Source organism: Strix aluco, chromosome 1 (genome assembly GCF_031877795.1).
Source record: "Strix aluco isolate bStrAlu1 chromosome 1, bStrAlu1.hap1, whole genome shotgun sequence".
Classification (NCBI taxonomy): domain Eukaryota; kingdom Metazoa; phylum Chordata; class Aves; order Strigiformes; family Strigidae; genus Strix; species Strix aluco.
In genome coordinates this window covers 151,006,934-151,027,575 of record NC_133931.1, presented here as the reverse complement: position 1 = coordinate 151,027,575, position 20,642 = coordinate 151,006,934, and the positions used below count along the sequence as shown (strand labels likewise).

Sequence of the window (20,642 nt, the reverse complement as noted above, 5' to 3'; positions counted from 1 at the left end):
CAGCCAATTTATATCCATGTGTCTTCCTATGGATGTGATCTGATGTAGCTTATTAGTCAAACGTATTCAGGTCCTTTTTTTGAAAGCTTAATATGGTAATAAATAACACATTCTTTATTTTTAGATCTATCTGTTAACACTCTACATAGCTTAAATGGCATATGGATGCCCAGGACTACAAAACATTCAGAAGTCTTATTCTTCTGCTTTTTTGACAATCCCTTTTCCTCCTGCTGAGAACATTTCCATCCTTGTGATTGCTTTTATATGGCCCCAACCTCTTGCATGAAAGCAGATACCACAAACAATATTTGAGGAGGCTGAAGGACCAGTGATGTGAAAATTGCTTCAGTGCTAATTCTACTTTCTAAATATAGACACATTTTTTCCTGAATACAAGGACAAGATGACAGAAGGTGAATGATACTAATGCTTACCTTTACTCCTTCACAACAGTTTCTACAATATATATGTGGGACTGCTGGGAGACAGATTTTTATACCATAAACCTTCATGTATAGGTATTTTACATATAGGCCATTCCATCTTTCATGATGCTGAGGAAAGAAATATATGTGTGTGTGTATGTTTACCTATATATATGTTTATGTATATGAAGAGAGAGAGAGAGAGACGCATACATATATACACTACAAAATGAGGTCTTTTTTAAAAATGCATGGATTTAATGTGCTTGAATTGACACCTTCTGTCTATTCAGAAGAAAGGTTTGTTCTGGGCAAGAGACATGTTGTTTATTATCATCCTTCTGTCATGTGCTAATCCTATCCCTAGCCCCAGGTGGAGTCTTTCCAAGATTATTCTTACAGTCAAGTGGCATTATAGGCTGGACTTGCTACTGTTGTATTTCAGTGTATAGCAATAATGCCATTGCTGTAATTTGTTATTATTTTTTGATTTATTGATTTATTCGGTACAGCATCTGTTAATATGAAAACTTTGTTTCAGGCATCTGTTTCTGTCCACTTGCTGAATGCCTCTGCTGACACTGAGTTTTCCTTGCCAGGATGTAAGATGCGTTTTGATAATATCTCCTTTGCATGCCATGGACCTGATAGATGGAGCAGTCTCTGCATTTTGATGTGGACAAGAAATAAATCCGCCTGGGAGAAAAAAGAAAGTCAAATGAGAGCTCATAAAGCAACACTGCTGCCAAAATGCTAATACTATTCCCCAGTATGTGTGGAGATGAATTACAAGTAAAATCAAAGGGTTGTGTTGTCACTTTCCGCAGGCTTGTAGCAATCATTTTTGAAATTTGAACAGCATTTTAAAGGAAACTTGAACAATGGTTCACAAAACTTGAACTTTGTTTTACCATTTTTCCTTTAAGAGCCTTTGCAAAAACTTGTCCATAACACACCCACAGAAGATTACAACTTACTAAAACTGGAGACGGAGAGATGTGGTGGTCCTTGTAGGTGTGAGGTAAGCATTGCATGTAATCCTCTCTTTTAGGTTGCTCTGCCTCCCCTTGCCTCTTACCCTGACTTTCAGTTTTCTCTCTTCCTTGCTCATGTCGTGCCTAGCAGACCGTAGTCCTTTAGGGACAAGATCACCATGGGTACAAGGTCCCACCACCCTCACACAGGGTCATTGAAGTGGTTGCAGATACTCTCAGACTGAAATTGTTGAATCGGGTAGTAAAAAGTCCTATTAGGAGAGGCAAAATTTCTTGTGGGATCCAAAAGAGTTGAAGACCCTTGGCTCCATGGACTAAAAAAACTAGGACAAGTTAAGTCTCTGAGCTTTCTCCTTGGAGTCATGAAGTTCCTAAAAATGCTGGCTTAACATTAAAGTAGCAGCTGGATTTCATGAGATGGGAGAAAATAGCACCTGGGTCTTGGGGAAAGAGAGTTGTGGGGAGCAGGTGGGGATAGAAGGGAATCATATTGAGAAAGTCACTGGGTAATATCTAAATGAGTATCTCCTCAACCACTGGATCCTGATTTCCTACAGCATGTAACTGCTTTCCTATAAGCTATAATTTTGTCCTCTGTGGAGTCTCTAATGTTTAAATTAGAGACAGTAGGCTTAAACTTGAAGGAAATTTTATGGGTCAAGAAGCTGTGTATTTTATCCAACTATATTATCTGATTTCATAAAAGGACCCCATTTTATCTATTTTCATTACTGTTTTCATGCAACTTGTAGAAAGTTAATGTTAAGACTTTTGAACAGCTACTAAATCTGTTGGAAACTGAGACACCATCAAAAGTTATTAGAGGGGACAGACTAAACACAAACACAGCATGACTGTGCAAGACTTACTTTGGAAGCCAAATTTAAAAGCACTTAAATCTGAGACAGAAGCACTCAGAGCTTTCTGACCCAACAGATTTAGCATTACAGAAAAAGTGAGTGATTCTAGCTAAAACACTGAAAATGCTTACATAACCAGCTGGCTCTTAGTGCATGTCATCTTGGCTCCCTCAAGCGGCTGGTCCCAGAGAGTGGACAGCTTTCCTCGTGTTTCAAAGCACAAGTGGTTTCCTCGGAGCACAAGTGTTAGAGGTCTCTGCTTCAGGGATCACAGGTTCAGGCCCTGCTAAAGTACAGCCTGCATTTGTGTGCAGTCATGGTTTGTTAGAAATTGGTACCCAGTGAATAAGCTCCACATAGTTCTGAGGTCTCTTCATCCAAGAAAGACTGAAGGGACTGGGACAGTCTATATTTTTTTTTTTACATCCATTTTCTTTTTCATGTCCTCCTCTAGAGGACTGCTTTGCCATTAGTACTTTTCTCTAAATTCAGAGACAGATCCTAATGGTTTTGCTGCTGATTGTGGTAAGCCTTCATTAGCTATACTAGCTGATGTCTGCTCTAAAAAAGGTTGTCTGGGCACCCGTGGACCACATCCTGGCTGTAATATCCTGAAGTTCAGCAAAACCAGATGCAAAATCCTGTACTTGGGACAGCCCTGGGGCTCTGGCCAACTGTGAGAAATAGCTCTGTGGTGGAGGAACAGCTGAATGGGAGGCATCACTGCCTCCTTGAAAAATTTAAGATCAATGGACACAGGCTGCAGCAAGGAGAACTTGGAAGAGAGGACAAAAAAAAAAAAAAATCACTGTGGGAGAGGTCAAGTGTTAAAGCTTTCATCCTTTGAGATTTTTTTCAGTACCTGGATGGATAAGGCCCAGCTCTGATTTGAGAGTTATCTCTACTGTAGATTGAGGTGAGACCAGATGACCCCAAGCTCCTTTCTGACCTCTGTTATTCTGTGATCCATGAAACACATGCAGGGTCTGAATTTTAATGTTGTTTGCTGCATGATTGCTTCAAAAGTCCTTACACGCACTGATGCAGACCCTGCCACCCAGCCAGCCAAGCTCAGCCTTGCTCTTGACTTCCCTCTCCTCTCTCCGCCATGCTGTGCAGGAAGTCAAGCTTTATCCTAAGTGCTTTAGCCAGGTTTTGACCAAAATATACACCTACCCTCCAATGGCTGAGGCCACAAATTATCTTAAAACTCAACTGTTTTTAGCCCCATGGAGCTTAGTATGCACTGATACCCTCAGCACTGACCCAGCTTGCTGTCCCCATGGCATGTGAGGCTGTCTGAGCACCAGGCAGTACTTGTTTTTCAGGAGATGCTGCTACAGCACAAACCACATTGGAGAAACAGTCAAGTCATCCAGGGATGTTTTGCCACACGAAACATGAGGATGCAAGGCAAATTCATGAGGGCATAAGCCTAGTTTCGTGGTAAGAAGTTGCAGTGCAAGAAGATGGAGACAGGTCACCTCTGCCCTCGTAAGCGGGCAGGCTCTGCGTTCACTGGTACACACACTTCTGGTGAGACAGATCTCTGAACTTATCTCCTTTCAAAAGGAAAGCTTTTGTAAGTCACCTTTAATTTGTAGGTCTTTCCTCAAAGAGAGGACTCATCTTACAGCCCCTCATCAGCCACAATCTGTCTTCTCTGTTTTAACAGTTTTTCACGTCCTTACAGGCAGAGGTTTTCCGGGTTTCTTCAAGGACATATAAAGATTGATACTTAATGCTCACCCATGCAATATGTGTTGCTTTAGTCTTATGAAGTAGGGATGCAACTTCACCTGTTCAGTTTGAAGATCAGATGGATGGTAACAGGAATGGGTACATAAAGCAGGGAGAAAACTGTAATACAAATGCTGAACCTGAACCTAAATTGCACTTTTCTTGTCATAGAGTAAGACCTTTTGAGCATTTATTAATTAGTCATACTTTTAAGCTAAAAAGCCAATGTCACAGATTATCTCTGCTTCTGCAGTATCACAACAAGCTCCCAGAATTCAGCATGCAGCTTTCCATATACACAACTCCCCGAGACCTCTTTAAGTGAAGGCTTCCCACTTCATTTATGCATCAAAAAGCACAGAAGATGCTGCAACAAGTGCTGAACAAACTTGTGAATTTTGTCTTTCCTCACTTTTTTTTTCTGGATGTGAGAACTGGGCATGGACTGAAAATACGTGATGTGAATTCTTTAATCAGTGCGGGGGTTTTCCTGCTTTGGTTCAAATTCCAGTTCAAATCAGAAAGAACTTTTAAAGCAAATCTCCTGATTGTCTTCACTTTCCATGCATTGGTTTGCATTATGGCATGATTACAGAGTGGACAAACTGGAGTTCTTTCAGATTAAACTAAACTGGAAAATGTGGGACATACCTAATGAGTTCCAGCCTCTAATGGTCATTGACAGGACTGGACTGGAGCTCTTCCAAAGTAAAGTGTTCTGATGGATAGTGCCAGCTTTGGTCCTTGGTACCAGTTCCATCACTCTACAGATCTACTCCTATTGCACTACATATTACTTCTTAATGTAGACACAGCCTTTTCTCCACCAATTTTCTGCTTTTGGCTCCTTGTGCACATTAGAGTCTTTATGAGAAGCTAGATAACAGTCCTCTTCCTTACTCAAATAGTAAAGGTGAAAGATTTTGTATATTCTTTTATCTCTCTACTTTCAGGATATACATATGTTAATAGACCATTAGGCTTAGAATTGGAATGAAGATACTCAGGTCCTGTACTTTTATGAAATCAAAAGGCAGGACTTGTCAATGATAAGACCAGGATATTTTCAGACATAAGTTTAGCATCTTCTTGTGAGACAGCTAATAAAATTGACTTGCTATTTTTTCCCAAGAACTAAGGTACATACAGTACCATTAATTGTGAGGACTTGTAACATGCTTTCTAAGGACTTGCAGTATCATTGGCATCTGCTGAATTTGTAATGCTTATCAATTTGGAAAATCTAAAGAAAATAATAATTTTGCCCCAGACACTTGGCTTTGGGCTTTGGTTTCTGGCTTTAGACTTCTAAGAGGAAAAATATTGGCCAGCATGCCCTTAGGAGTCTTCCCTTGGTCACTGTGTGCAATGCATCAGAACAGAATAATGCATGTGAGGGCTGGGACTGGGCTCTGCCACTGCAAGTGAGAAAGGCAAAGGGAGGCAGGAGACTCATATTCTTCCCAGGCCTTGGACACCACATCACTGTTTCACTAGTGTGATTTCTCATGGATTTACTTGAAAACACACCGTTTGGCTTATCTGGTTTAAGTAGCTGTTTCACTAATAGAAATTGAAGGATCCTCCAAACACCTATTTCCATTTCTCTGTAGGGAGGGATGATACAAGATGTGGAAAAACACCAGAGCAGCTACGCCTTCTTTTTTAAAATAAACTCACATTTCAAAGCAGTGATGACCAGGGGAAGTAGAGCTGAAAAAAGCACGTATAATGCCACTGAGAACCCCAGATATGTTGCGTTACCCTTGGGCAGGCTTGACAGGGTGGCTCCATCAGCCTAGGTCAGTGTAGCCCCACAGTTACAAGGTGCAGCCTGGGCTCTGGTGCCCGGCAGATCTCTGCGTATGTGTAATGGAGCACAACAGCCCCCATGAACCAGAATGCCCTATGGGCCTGCGAGGGCCACAAGGGCATTTTCTCCAGCCTTTGCTGTTGCAGAGGTTAGCCTGACAGCTGCCCAATCTAGCCAACATTTCAGTAACGTCTGCTAATTAATCAGTTAAAAAAGCATTTTTCTGCTCTTCCAGGTGTGAGGGAATTTCTGCGGATGCGTACTACTGACTTCCTGGAAAGATCAAAGACAGGACTTTAATGTTCCCAGCAGCCTTGACTTGCCTGTGTAAGGGTTTAAAATCTTTCTTGAGAAGCCAGGAGATCACTATGGATATTCTCTGAAAACACTTTCTTGACCAATGCACCATCCTTGAAAGGCAGCCTGAGCACATAACGCTGAGCATTGTCATGCAGGAATAGTGATAATGCTGAACTACATTTATAAAGAAACTCAATATTACTCTTGTGTTTGTCATGAGATTAGACTTCTGTCGAGCCATTTCTCACCTCCATTTGCATCTTTGTGGTGAGAATAAAGCAAAGACAAATGATAACTCCCAGTGGTGGGCAGGGGACAAGATCAGTTCCCTCTCTGTCAAATAAATCTTACAGGATTTTCATAGAATCATAGAATTGTTTAGATTAGAAAAGACCTTTAAGAACATTGAATCCAACCATTAACCTAGCACTGCCAAGTCCACTGCTAAACTATGTCCCTAAGTGTCACATCTACACAACTTTTAAATACCTCCAGAGGTAGTGCCTCAACCACTTCCCTGGGCAGCCTATTCCAATGCTTGACAACCCTTTCAGTGAAGAAATTTTTCCTAATATCCAGTCTAAACCTCCCCTAGCACAACTTAAGGTCATTTCCTCTTGTCCTGTCACTTGTTACTTGGGAGAAGAGATTGACACAAGGTGGGTCCTCACTACAACATCCTTTCAGGTAGTTGTAGAGGGCGATGAGGTCTCCCCTCAGCCTCCTTTTCTTCAGGCTAAACAACCCCCGTTCCCTCAGCTGCTCCTCATAGGACTTGTGCTCCAGACCCTTCACCAGCTTCGTTGCCCTTCTCTGGACACGCTCGAGTAATTCAATGTCCTTTTTGTAGTGAGGGGCCCAAAACTGAACACAGGAATCAAGGTGCAGCCTCACCAGTGCCGAGTACAGGGGTAAGATCACTTCCCTGTCCCTGCTGGCCACGCTATTTCTGATACAAGCCAGGATGCCATTGGCCTTCTTGGCCACCTGGGCACACTGCTGGCTCATGTTCAGCCGGCTGTCAATCAACATCCCCAGGTCCTTTTCTGCCAGGCAGCTTTCCAGCCACTCTGCCCCAAGCCTGTAGCATTGCATGGAGTCGTTGTGACACAAGTGCAGGATTCGGCATTTGGTTGCCTTGAACCTCACACAATTGGCCTCAGCCCATCGCTCCAGCCTGTCCAGATCACACTGTAGACCCTTCCTACCCTCAAGCAGATCAACACTCCTGCCTGACTTGGTGTCATCTGCAAACCAACTGAGGGTGCACTCGATCCCCTCATCCAGATCATTGATAAAGATATTAAACAGAACTGGCCCCAATACTGAGCACTGGGGCACACCACTTGTGACCAGAGAGAATATGTGTGAGAATAGGCATGTGTGTATATCTTTGATTTGGATTAAATGCCATCTCAGTCATTTATTTCTGAATGACTTCTTTTTTTATTACATGCTCCCTATTCCAGCATGAAAAGAGCTAATTTACCTCTTTCCTCTTGCTCATCGCTCCTTCCCATTGCTTCGACAAGAGGACTGCTGTCTGTTCAATCATCTTGTTAACGTCACCAGGCAGCCCACACTCTGCTCTATTTTGGTGGGTCACAAGGAATTCATTACTCTTTTAAAAGTGGTCAATACATGGGTTAATAGAAGGTCACTGTAGAAATTATTCCAGTGCATAAAAACATGAATGCTAGTGATACCAGCAAGTCCACACAAACCTTGTGTGTGGTGGTAGCTTTTGACAGTGAACTGAACACGCACCAAGCAAGACTTACACCATGTAGGAGAGAAATGCTTCCATTTTTGACCCCTGGAAACTTAGTCATGGCTTATTCCTGAAACCATTTAACCACCTCAGACTTGAGTAGGCTCCCCAATACAAGCCTGCAGCATCTGGCACAAGCTGTTGACATCAGAAAAAAAGAACAACAATTGTGCAAATGTGCATGCCATTCAAAGGCACCCAGGATGCCAAGGGAGAGAAGGGCTAACAGCAGTGGAAGCAATGCTGAGGTGGAGGCAAGACCTGATTCAGGGTGAAAGCGTACTAACTCTCCAGTGCACACTGAGTTTGGGTGGGAGCAAAAATGTTATGCAGCAGCAAGGAGTGCATGACTCTGCTGAGGGACCCTGCTGTATACAAAATACTAATGGTGGAATATTGGGTATGAGAGCAGAGAACAAGACACCATGATGATCTGAGAAGAGTAAGAGTAAAATAATAAACTTAGCAAAGCAGCCCAATTAGAGTGGAAAACCACAGTGTTACCACTGCAGTCATGTAGGACAGTCCCATGAAGCCCCATGAGAGTCGGGGTGCCCTGAGGGTGTGGGAATTATCCTGTCCTTGATGTGAGGCAGACATGGGGAGCGAGCTTAGCTCCTTACAGGAATGGAATATTGTGGGGTTTTTTTCACCTCCATGCAGGTGGGTCCCCTGTCTCCCCATCCCCTCCCCAAGAGACAAAGTGAAGGACAGGAACTGAGCACAGAAGCTGAAATTGCAACTGGCCCTCCTGAGAAGAGGGCTGGAGAGAAGAGGCCTCAAGGCCAGCCCATGACACAGAATTACTGAGAAACACCCACAGGCTGTATGAAAAGCTCCTGGAAGTTGAGTCAGTCTGAGTTACATCCTCTTGCTCCACATTATAACCAAGAATATCAATATTTCCACTGAGAAGAATGAAAAGCAGAAGGAAGACACTAGTGGATCTTTGCATTGTACCAAAACATATTTTTCTTCCATCATAAAGGTTTGGTTATCTTTCCAGTGGAGTTTCAGATGGGAGCAGAGACTGGCCTAGGCCCAGCACATGTTAAGAGACAAGTCTCATTAAAATGCACACTGTGTACCATTAAACGACATTGATGTTAATGAATGTGTATGTGACACCTGGGATTTTAGCTAGACTCCAGTTCCATCTCAGGAGCTTGGCCTGAAGCCACTTGTGCACATACATTGACTGGCACTGGAAGCCTGGGAGAAAAGCACCTTGCCTTCCTGCAAAACAGCACTATCAACCATGCCCCATGCCTTACAGTGTTGAAACATGAAGGCAGTAGGATCACAAACACCCTGCTACAACCATTACTGATGCTCACTAAAAGCTGAAGTATGAAAAATGAACAGTTTAGTGCAACAGCATGAGTACAGCTCAGAGATGTTAGCCTCAAGGAGTGAAAAAGGAGGAGGAAATGCCCTTCACCAAAAGGCTGATGAGTGTATTTTTAGGAAAACGAGATCAAGGTTGAGATGCACGTAAGAGCCACGTAAAGGCAGAACTAGCCAAGCTTCCATGTGGTGAAGAGGTGATAAATGCACTTTATTAAGTTGTTTCTAAAATTGGAGCAGATGAGATAAGCCTTGAAGGAGATACTCATTTAAGATTGATGTGAAGTAAGTGCGGAGAGATAGCTGTTGAAAAGACTGCCATAAACCAGTTCTCCAGGTTGTCATTCACTAACACTCCCTGGTGTTTTCTAATCAAAATAATCTGTTAAAATCAGACTCTGGAGACAGCTTGTCTTTGGCTGCCAGTGTAATTTCTTATAATTGTTTCACATAGTAAATGCTTTAGAAATAAGTCAAGGATTGTTTGAAGAAGACACAACTTTGAGATGGATTTTTAAGTTACTGTTATTTATACTGGCAAAGCACTTTATACAGCTTTAAAACAGGAAAAAATGGTTATAAGTTACAAAGTAACAGGGGCAAGTCTTTTTGTTTTAAAAAACTGCAAATAGCTAGTTAGAGCCACTGAAGTTGCTGGTAGATATTCTTTCCACATACAAGTTTGCAGTACATACAGCTGTGGAGGGATGTGCTTGTGCTTGCATGGGACTATAACAGTGCTGGAGATAATGCAATGCTTGTAAGCCCACAGGATAAACCGATAACCAGGAACTGCAAAATACTGTGCAGACCTCATGCCAGCACTCTGCTAAGATCCTTGCTGGCACAATTACTGTAAAGTTGTGTCCTAAGGCATCAAAGGCTACATCACACAGAAGAGGGCAGAGACCATGAGCAGCCTGGCCGGGACTGACTGTACACATGACAGTGCCCTGGGTCTGAGCACAGGGAGACAAAGTTATAGTCCCTCTCTACTGGAACTGGGGTCACCGAGCTGTAGACCTTGGGCTATATCCTGAACCCATGGTTGGTAGGCTCCTTCTGCTGCCTCTCTTTAGTTTCCCAGGATTCAGGAAACTGCTTGGAGGGGAAAGACCAGACCCCTCCTTCCCCATTTCATCTCCTACTCCATTTTTTCACAATCCCTCCTCAGTAAAACAAGAGTGCAATCACATTTCGTTTTCAGAGTGGAGCTGAACTGAAGCTAGACAACCTTCACAAATCCACAGTGTCCATTTCTTGTATGTGCTATAAACTTCTACTCATTATTTGGCCAGTAAATCTGAGAGATGGACAGCAGAGTCTGTCTCTTCATTAGTGATGATGCAGTGCCAGAGCAAGCCCCCAGCTTCCCTGGTGCAGTGCCAGGCCTGGGGTAGCAGTTAATAGTGATTTTTCTGACATGACAATTTGAAATTCCAAGCTGGTTCCACGAGCAAACCATGAAAGTCATCTTTAACTCTTCCACATTAGTCATGATTTTGAAACATTTAGTGTGAAAATGCCATCCTCCTGCCTTGCACAGCCTTGAAGTGATTGCTAGCAGGGTTCAACTTCAGGAATGCTTTCAACCATAGAACTGTTCAACAAGCACCTTTCATAAAAATAAAAAAGAAATACTAATATATTGATAAGGGTGATATAAATTGCATCTCAGCTACCTGGAAACGATTTTGCTGTTTTTCACTGAAAAAACCCTTGATCACCTATTAAAATATTATGATAATTTCTAAATGAGGCTTTTATTTTAAATGATTGCTTCTGTGAAGTGCAATATTGCTATAGCAGAGGCCAATTAAAAATAAAGAAGCTTTTATACACATTTTGCTAAGGGACTTGTTCGTTATGCTCCATCCTCAGCAGGAGCACCATGTACTAATACAGTTCCACCTGCTGCTGCAGGACCTGGGAGGTGTGAGTCTGCTTCAGACCAATGTGTATACTAAAAGCCAAAAGAGGGTAGGAGGCAGCCCAGACACCCTTGGTTGGGGATTGGCCCTGAGGAGAGGGAAAGTCTCTGTGAGTTGGCCAGCGAGAACTCACTTTTGTAGTTTTCCAAGGGATTTGCGGGCTTACATCCCCAGTGGACAGACTATGGGCCCCAGGTGTGGACTGTGCACCTCAGACAAGAGACATCCATGCCTCCAATCTACAGCTTCTTCGAGAACTGCTTTCCCAATAATCTTTTTGTTCCAACTTGTCATGGATGCATCTTTTGTATGGCCCATGTGATGTTTGCAAAGTGCTTTGCTGTGGCGTGTGGATGAAAAGGAGCTATATAAATGCAAATTTAATGTATTCATTTATTCTATAGTGAAGGTTGTACTGAAGGCCAGGTAAATTACACCCACGGCATCTGCCAGTCAGCTCTTAATGTCACCCACTTCAGGAACAATAAGTTTCCATATAATTTGTTAAGCATGATCTTCTTTTGTTAGTCCTTGCAGAGTATTTTTAATCAAATTACACTTCTCCGGGTGTTTTCCATCCGGCTGGACCTGCTAGCTGCTGAATTCAAGGAGCCTGACTCATTACTACCTGCGTCATTTGCCTGACCTTGCCACAAGACCGCAGTGGCAGCATAACGAGGGAGGTCCGTCCATCTAGCACAGCCCTGGCTTCTCCCTGCTCACTGCTGAGATCCTCAGGAGCTGAATCTTTGCCCTGAAACTTTAACAGGCTGCAACAAAAGCAAGTCCTTTATCACTTGCTCTGGCTTTACCTGGAGTTCCTTCATTATTTCTTTTACTCCCCTTGAAAGTACATGGCTGTCCCCGGCATTGCTCTCATTATCCCTCTGTGAACACTGGAAAAAGAATGTATTTACATTTCCTGACATGTTTAGTATTCCTGTCATTGCTGTCTCCCTGAGCCTGGCCTGACCTTTGAAATGACCTTTTGCAGAAACTCTATTCCAAACATTTTTTTCTTCTTTGCTGTTATTTCCTGTGCAATTTTGGCTTCATTTTTCCAGCTCTATTTTTGTTATTATTTTCTTCTTTGCTCTTTTTTGCTCTCCTATATAGATCCCTGGCTGTAGTGATGACCTGGTGGCCCTGTCAGATACTGCTTTCTGGCCTCAGTGCTCCCTGCTGCAAGCCTCATTGTGGTCTGTAATGCTGCTGGGTACTGAGTACAGGGAAATTAAGGTCAGCTACAAGTGAGGCTCAGTACACGGAAGGAAGTTTTGCTTGTGTAACTTGGGAGAGCCCAGCTATTCTGCTGCTGGGATGTAAGTGCAGCTGGCCTCATGCGGAGGTGATATGTCAAGAGAAAGACAAAGCTCACAACTGCCCGCATCCCTAGCACTGTTGTTTTGGCCTTGGGCTAAACCCAACTGTCAGATCTAAAGCTATGTGCACCTGTGGCCCGGATCAACGTCTCTTCAGCCTGACACACCTCTGCGTTTCTCTGTCCTGGGGCCCTCAGTGCTGCACAGGCTTCAGACCCCCAGGGAGTCTGTGAGATGCAGGGAAATAGTTTCATATAGGCAATCGCAAGACTGAATTTTCCCAGCTCAGATTACACGGGGAGACATGAAGCCTTGGAGAAATAAAAGGTGGCTTATAATACCCTGACCTGTGCAGTAGCTCCAGACTTAGCCCTGAAATTTGGAAAAGATCCTTTGTGCTGTTGTTTCCTCTGGTTCTGTTTTGAGGCTCACCTGTAAGGTGCTGCAGACTCACAAACCTTGTCAAGCAAGTTCTTGGATTTGTCTGTAGAGTCAGTAAGTGGTGGAACCAGACCTTCAGCTGCTATAAAGCAGTAAAACTTCAGTGAAGGCAGTGGATTTGCACCAATTTACATCAGCATAGTTTACAGTCCACAAGAAAAACCCAGTTTATTATATTCCTGAGAGTGGAAGATATGTTCTTCAGAAAGCAGATACAAAAGCTACTAGCTACATACTAGGACATCCTTATCACCACAGTTTTTCAGTCATCCATCCTCCTTTACCAGTGTAACAGTACTGATGTGGTTCAGAATGGTACCTATTAATTGTTTTCATTATCTCATATTCCCTTTTGTCTCCTTTTCCCTAGCAGGCATTATTTAACCAGCAGTGCTGCTGGAGAATGCTGGTACTCCAGTTTTGTACCATCAGTGAGTGAGTTCCTGGCTGATCAGAAAGAACAAATGCTGCTCTTGCAAAGGTCTCTCCAAATCCTTGGAAGAGGTACCCTCAATCTCTGAGAGCATCTTGGGGAAGCAACCCAAGAAAGACAGATGCAGAGCTGGGCAATGCAAGTTATAGCCTCACTATTGCAAGGAGGAATCCAGTTAAGGAGTTTGGCTAAAGCAATACAAGGATTACAGTGAACAAGAGTGATGAGAGCAGGAACAGTATAATTTCACCTGGGCAAGCTGAACAGCAAAGACTTCAGCAAAGGCTGATGCTCTTCCAGTACTGAAAGCTGATACGATGATGACACACCTGAAGGGCCAAGCCATTTCTCTCCTGAAACCAAACAAAATGCTTTAGGCTTCTGCTTATTTTTGTAGACTTACAATTTTTTCTCTATTTTCAGGAACAGATGGAGTGCAACAATGCTAATAACAGTTCATACATCTGACTGCTGTTATGGGAAATAGATGGGGAGGAAGGGGGTTGAAGGACATGGGGAATTTGCCAGACATTTCCTTGGAAAGTGACATATAGCTCCAATAAATCCAACTGAGCTAATACATCCACCTAACTGTATGTGCCATCCTGCCCAAGCACTTCATCCTTAATTATGTGACTGTTTTTATCTTCAGATGGGAACCCAGTGCTTATCTCTCCCTCTGGATGAGGGAGGGAGGTTTGTGCTGACCATGTACCAATCTCCTCATGTGGCTGCAACTCACAGATCAGACACTTCACACCAGCACAGCTCTGTGAGATTCCTTCAGCTTTCCACACCAACTCCAGCCTGGCATCACCCAGTCCCTCCAAAGACCCCCTTCCCCAGGACTCCCTGGCAATGAAACCCAGAGAAGGTGTCTGTTGGCATCTGCTCAAGCAGAGAGTGATGGGTGAGAAGGACCAGCCTTGGGACATACTTGTTTTGCACAGGTGTCAGAGTGGATTGGCCAGACAGAGGGGTGCTGGCAAACCAAGGAGCAGCTGACAGAGTCAAGTTGCACAGATCATTGCAAGTCTTGTACCTCAACAGAGTGAATCTTAGTTTCTTCATTTAGGTTAGCACAAGAAAGCAGGGGGACACAGTCATCCGTCCTAGCAACTGCCTCACCAGAGGAAAATACAGTAAAAATTGTTTAAGTTCTAGCTCTACTTTAGAGTATAGTTGCAATGGTACTGCTTACCTATCTTGCTAGAGCTTTGTTGTGCCCTTCAACAAAAATAATATTCATTCAACCATCTGATTTCTCTTTGCAAGTTGGGAATATAAACTCACCAAGGACAACGAAATTTAGTAGATCTTTTCCTTGTTTCTGGCTCACATCGTTAAACTTGAGTGCAGCCCTTGTTGCCAGTTGAGTTCTGTCAGATGGGTTACATTTAGAAACTGAAGTTTCCAGGACTAAGCAGCAGCTGAAGGAGTGTGAATACTGAGATTTGGAATCAGACACTAAATCTTTAGGAAGACGTTTCCCTTAAAGATTGACTATTTCTTTACTGGAGCTGTGTGAGAGGCTGCGAACTTGATGCTGTTTCCTGGAGGCCAGGCTGTCTGGCTGACCAAATCCCAGCAGAAGATCGTATAGGCTTGTTAAAGCTCAGCTAGATGACTTACCAGACTTTTGTTGCCCATTACTTAGCTAGAAGAAGGAGTTGCATAGAGCCCAGCAGCACAGCTACGGAAAGCAGACCACCTGCTTGCTGAGTATGCTCAGCAGTGCCTTAGTCTATTGATGTAATAAAAACACAAGAACCAGGGTGTGTACTTCCATCCCAAGACAGACTGTTGAAAGAGCACTAAGTATCCTAAAATAGATACAGCTTTGCTAATTCTGGATAATCTACGTAGATTTTGGAAGACATTGTACTGTGAGTACCACACCTCTGTGGACAATTGAACATACCAGCAGTGAAATGCAGCCATTTATAGAGTTCTTCCAATATACCTGTGGCAAAAAGCTGTTGCATCTACAGCGTATTCATGTCAAGACCTCAACAAATCCCTCTCAGGGTCTGTGAGCAGTGTGACACTCAAGCAGTGCCAGTGCTGCAGTGTTCTCAGCTTTGCCTTCCTATTTAGTCTTTAGTGTCACCCAGCTGAAGCTGTAACTACATTTCTTTCCAACAGTGGCTTATACTTTCGATGCAAATGAAGCAAAAGGACAAGCAACAAGAATTGGACATTAGGAGAAAATTTTTCACAGAAAGAGTGGTCAGACAGTGGAACAGGCTGCCCGGGGAGGGGGTGGAGTCACCATCCCTGGATGTGTTTAAGGGTTGTTTAGATGAGATGTTGGGGGATATGGTGTAGGGGAGAACTTTGTAGAGTAGGGCTGATGGCTGGACTCGATGATCCCAAGGGTCTTTTCCAACCTGAATGATTCTATGAATTAGCACTTCCCAATTCTGGGGTCTGAAACAGGGGGGCAGAAAATAATCTAATGGGTCAGGCACCTGCTTTCTTGAGTCATTTTGCTTCTCTCAGAGGAAGCTGCAAACGTGCTACTTCAAACTCGGTTATCAGTGTGGGGAGGAGTGTTTGTGTGTTTTACAGCATAAAGAGCCTCCTTGCTTGGGCAGTTAGGAAAGGATTCCTATTGTCTTTCTCCAGACAAGAGCCACGGGGCTGAGAAGGGACTGAAATGCCCATGGTTCAAGAAAGGACAGGTGACAGATACATAGTTTGTTCTGGGCTGCCTCCAGTAGCCTGATGTACATGTAGAGAACAGACAGCAAACATTTGCAATGCTTAAGGTATAATTTTCAGGCACTGCTTACTTCTCACACATCCCTATGTCCTACCCCTCTGACCTGGTAGTCTTTATCCCTGGCTGCAGGAGATGCTCGACCTGTGCTAGGGGTTGGCAACAACTTCAGCTCCCAGAATCTGGTCAAGACTTTGTCTCAAGAAATAGCCATGCATTCTAGATTTGATCAGAGTTTCTCAGCCTGCCCAGAAGCAGCAGGCCTATTCTGGCAAGCTATTATAAATCACCATTTTGGTCTCCACGGTGGATGCTCCATCCTTCCTCTACTGTTTCTATACAGAGCCAGGGACAGTTGTAGATAGTAGCTGGTCTGAATCACTGGAACCAAGACAACAGAAGAAACACAATCTGAATAGGCTTGATCTAATCAATTAATATAAATTAATTAAAGCAGATAATTAAAACAAGTAATGAGAGAGTAATAGGAACTGCAGAGAGAGTAATAGGAACTGCATTTCAGAATCCAGCTAGTGGTTTTGAAATGCTTTTCAAAGTCTGAATCACGCACAGAGTGCAGATACTAGAGATATTGTAGTTAGCAAGGGGACACTGACAGTTTGTCAGTGGGCAACTACTCAGAGGTGCCCACTGCATGCTCTGCATGCACCCTGCTGAGACCTGCCAGCCTCTCTCCTCAGTTCTGGGCAAGCTCAGACACATCTTCCTGCCCCAGCTGGGAGTCGTTCCTCTCCAGAGCATCTGCATCTCTGTGGAAGCACATAGTCACATGCTGTCACCTCTGCATGCCTTCCCTTCCCGACATGCCACTGGAGTTAAGGCTTGAATGCTCCTCAGCATGTGGTCTTCTCAAGCAAATCTGCTGGCAAGCTCTGTAGGGAGGGGACACACACATGAGGATGCTAAAGTGAAGAAGAAGGAGGAAACCATTTCTTGCACCACTGTCATTTCAACTTGGAAAACTTCTGAGTCTTTGTTTCTGGGGAATGAATCCAATTAAACTGCAATCTGGCAAGCCTGCGAGGCATCCCCTCCTTTCAATCGAAGTCCTTTTCTGAGTGACATTAGCTGAGTGGGGGAAGACTAAACAGACAGGAGCAGCAGCAAGTTGTTTCTAGCTGAATAACTGCAGCATTTTGTATTCTGGTGCACTGTCATTGAGAGGCGATCATTATTTCAGAAGCAAATACACCGAAACTAGAGAAGACTCTGATTTCTACTTTTGCAATCAGATGTGGCAACACCTCTGAACCTTTTTTTCCCCTGATTACCTAAAGGACACTGTAGCAGAATTCAGAAAGATACAGTCAGTCTGCACCTTTTTGCTTGGAAAAGAAAAGCAGACATGGTTGATACTCCCAGTGTGATGTTCCTTAAGAGTACACCTCTCCAACGAACTAACATTCTCCCAAGCACTTCTGAGCACAGAAAAGACCCTGCTGATGAAAATAACTGTTTCTTGCTTGTATTGCTGCATAAAAAACACACCTGCAGAGCTGCCTGGGAAGCCAGAAAGGCTACTACAGGCTACCACTGTGATATACAGGCTACCCTGTATAGGTCCTTTTATTTCACCTACTGAACTCTGCACTGAGCCAAGTGACTTGAACCTTGTAACTGCCATTATTCATACCTATACCAGTGCAAGGCTAGAGCCTGTCATCCAGTTTTTGATTTTCAAACCACCAGAGGCTGAGAATCAACCTCTTTCCTGGTCCTCATGGTTAAACATGCCAACCTGAACATGGCTGGAGTCTTGCCTAGCTGTAGGTTTTGCTGAAGATACAGGAAAGCTTTTGTTGCTTGGTATTTTCCCCAACATGAGGAATCAACAAGTCATCTTTAACCTTCCATCTTTGCTAAAATAACCTGTCTGAGCTATGTGTCTCAGTATATGAGATGCTTGAACACCTTCGTGGATCTTTTCTGCCCCTCTCGATTTTCTCCAGAGTTGTTTTCAAAATAAGACCAACAAAATGCTATGCAATACACAAAGGACAATCACTCAGTTATTCCCACCTTTCTATTTATATGCTTCAATCCTCCACTTACACCTTAAAAAATCGTGCTAGCAAAGGTTTTATCACATCACTACATTAAAAATGTTTGTTCAGTTGCTGGCTCAGTAGAAGCCCAGGAACCTTTCCAGGAGTGACATGATTCAGCATCCACCGACTGTAGCCCAGGAACTGGCCTCTGTCAGGTGTACCTTGCTTCCCACCACAACCCATTACAAATCGTTGTGCATCACGTTTTGTCAGCAAAGCAATTATACTCAATTTCAGACCGCTGATGGAAACACAGAGTGTTGTTGGCCTCTTACCAACACTTGCAAACCCCACTAGAAAAAAAAACAGTTGGATGACAATTCCCCACTGACAGGTAGTTTTTGAGCTGTCAGTTAGGCAGTCCGTAAGCCACTTAACAGGTGTTTTAGTGATACTGCAAACTGCTCATTTCTTTGTGCTGCTCAGTACCATCCCCTGTGATTTCTGTAGGATCTCAGGAAATCAATAATGTGGGGTCATCTCAGTGGGAATAGAAATCAGACTTGAGGTTTAGAGACAGGTGGTGGCAGGAGTGGGGGGAGGACTGCAAACTAATTTCTGGTTCAGCATGGAAATAGCTACTTGTCCCCAGACACTGCCCACCCTACTCTCATATGGGGCTTCCTTTGCCAGTCCTGCCTCTGTCCAGCCATCTTCTCTGACAACCCGAAAATCCCATTCCCCCAGTGACCTCGCAGCTTGTACTTTCTTCCCCTCCCCAGACCAGTCTCAGAAAAAAACTCTCATTTTGAGAGCTGCTAAACCCACAGACTGTGAAATGGCACTGAGAGTACGCTGCCAGCTCGGTCGCCACCGAACCATACCATGGCAGTGGCTAGCTTCCAGTAGCCTGATACAACCAATGTACAGGGTCTTGACATGTAATTTCAAGTGGTGAACAAAATTTCTCACCAAGGAAATGAGCTGAGTGAATACTGAACAGAGTTACCCACAGGTCAGTAGGCAAAGACACATGCGGTGCGAGTGTTTCTGAGTCAAACCATGCTTGTGATTAGTTATGATGTACACCCACATGCAGTGATCAAAGAGCTTATTCTCTGCATCTCTTGGCCTATCAAACCCACCAAGTACATCAAACTCAAACCTCATCTTCCAGAGCTCTGAGTTTAGCTCAATTCCTTCATTACCACCTCATTTTATTGCCTTCTCTCTATTAATGAGAGCAGTCACATTTGTCTGATTCTCCATCCAGCACCTTTGACTTTCTCTATTGCAAACATCTCTTTTCTGACTACTCCCAGCTTCATTCTTGTGCACTAAATGCTCTCACATGATAATAAGCCAGTGTTTCTCTGGGAGATGACTGGTGCATGGGGCTTCCTTGTGCTGGTGTATCCCACTGGTTTGCTCTCTTGCCACTTCACTTCTCATTCATTTGTCCTGGACAACTGTCATAACTTGTTTTTTCACCTCTACACCCTTTGGAGATGGCTCTGCTGCCAAACAGGTACACTGCTGGTGATCCAGCGTCTGGGTAAAACCATAACACAAAGGTCATTTAATGAGAATAACATCTCAGAGAGCACTGTTTATCCATGGCACCTTTTCCCTAATTTCCCTTAATGAAGGAGTTGATATTTCATTGACAATCATTTGCCAAAGAACATGAGCTTCACCCTCACACTGGTAAATCCTAAAACAAAGGAGTAATTCAAATGGCCTACAGCCAGCCTGCTGCCAGATCAAGGGCTTTATTCTGAATTGAGTTCAAATTCCTCATGGTGACAACACAATGAAACACATTCGGTTCATTAACATGAAAAGAATCATTCCTACTTCAGTATATCTTATTATCCCAGGAAGGGAATTCAGGCAGTCTGCTCTATTATGTTTGATAGCTGATATTAAACTCGTCAGGCCCAGTTGTAAACTCAGACACATTTAGTAATACTCAGATATTAAAGGAGGTCTGACATTGTGAAATCTCTTATTCATGTTTGCTTTTCCAGGTAGGATGAGGAAGATAGCCTTCTCTCCAGTGCTCCCCAGTGCCCTGGCTAAAATCAGATGTCTTAAGGGATGGGCCCTAACAACATCGGAAACATGAAGTCAGCTGTGTCAGGCCTATCTGAATTTACAAAGGCTGGCAAGTTTATGGTGTTATTGGTACTTAAAAAACTTAATTGCTGTTTTCTTTGAAAGAGAACTTAAAACATAGACAAACACCCACGGGAACAGTAGGACTCTCTTCTCTCTTCAGAAATGTATCTCTTTTTCAGAGCTTCCTACCTGCTGAGGAGATGTATTTGTCCTCATTTACCAGGGTGAGCTTGAGGTTTATAACTCTCTTCAAGGCATTCTGCCTCTTCCCCTCTTTATCCTCTGCTCATCTGGAGTTTCTGCAGCTCTCTCCATGCATCCCATTCCCAGAAACAGTTTTCTCGTACATCTTCATCCACATCGTTCTTGGAAACATAACCATCTACTGAGTCTGAGGGGGGCCTGCATG

At 43.5% G+C, this 20,642-nt stretch overlaps 1 protein-coding gene across 1 annotated transcript in view; it reads right to left on the bottom strand.

Moving 5' to 3' along the window:
* Window positions 1-964: 964 nt before the first annotated feature.
* Window positions 965-20,642, bottom strand: part of NEK11 (NIMA related kinase 11) — a 123,173-nt gene continuing 103,495 nt past the window's right edge. The window contains exons 17-18 of the mRNA XM_074840014.1: window positions 13,632-13,734; window positions 965-1,124 (exon numbers count right to left, since the gene is read on the bottom strand). Of these exons, the coding sequence (XP_074696115.1) occupies window positions 966-1,124; window positions 13,632-13,734 (262 nt within the window). The 3' untranslated portion in view covers window position 965. The remainder of the gene's footprint in view (window positions 1,125-13,631; window positions 13,735-20,642) is intronic.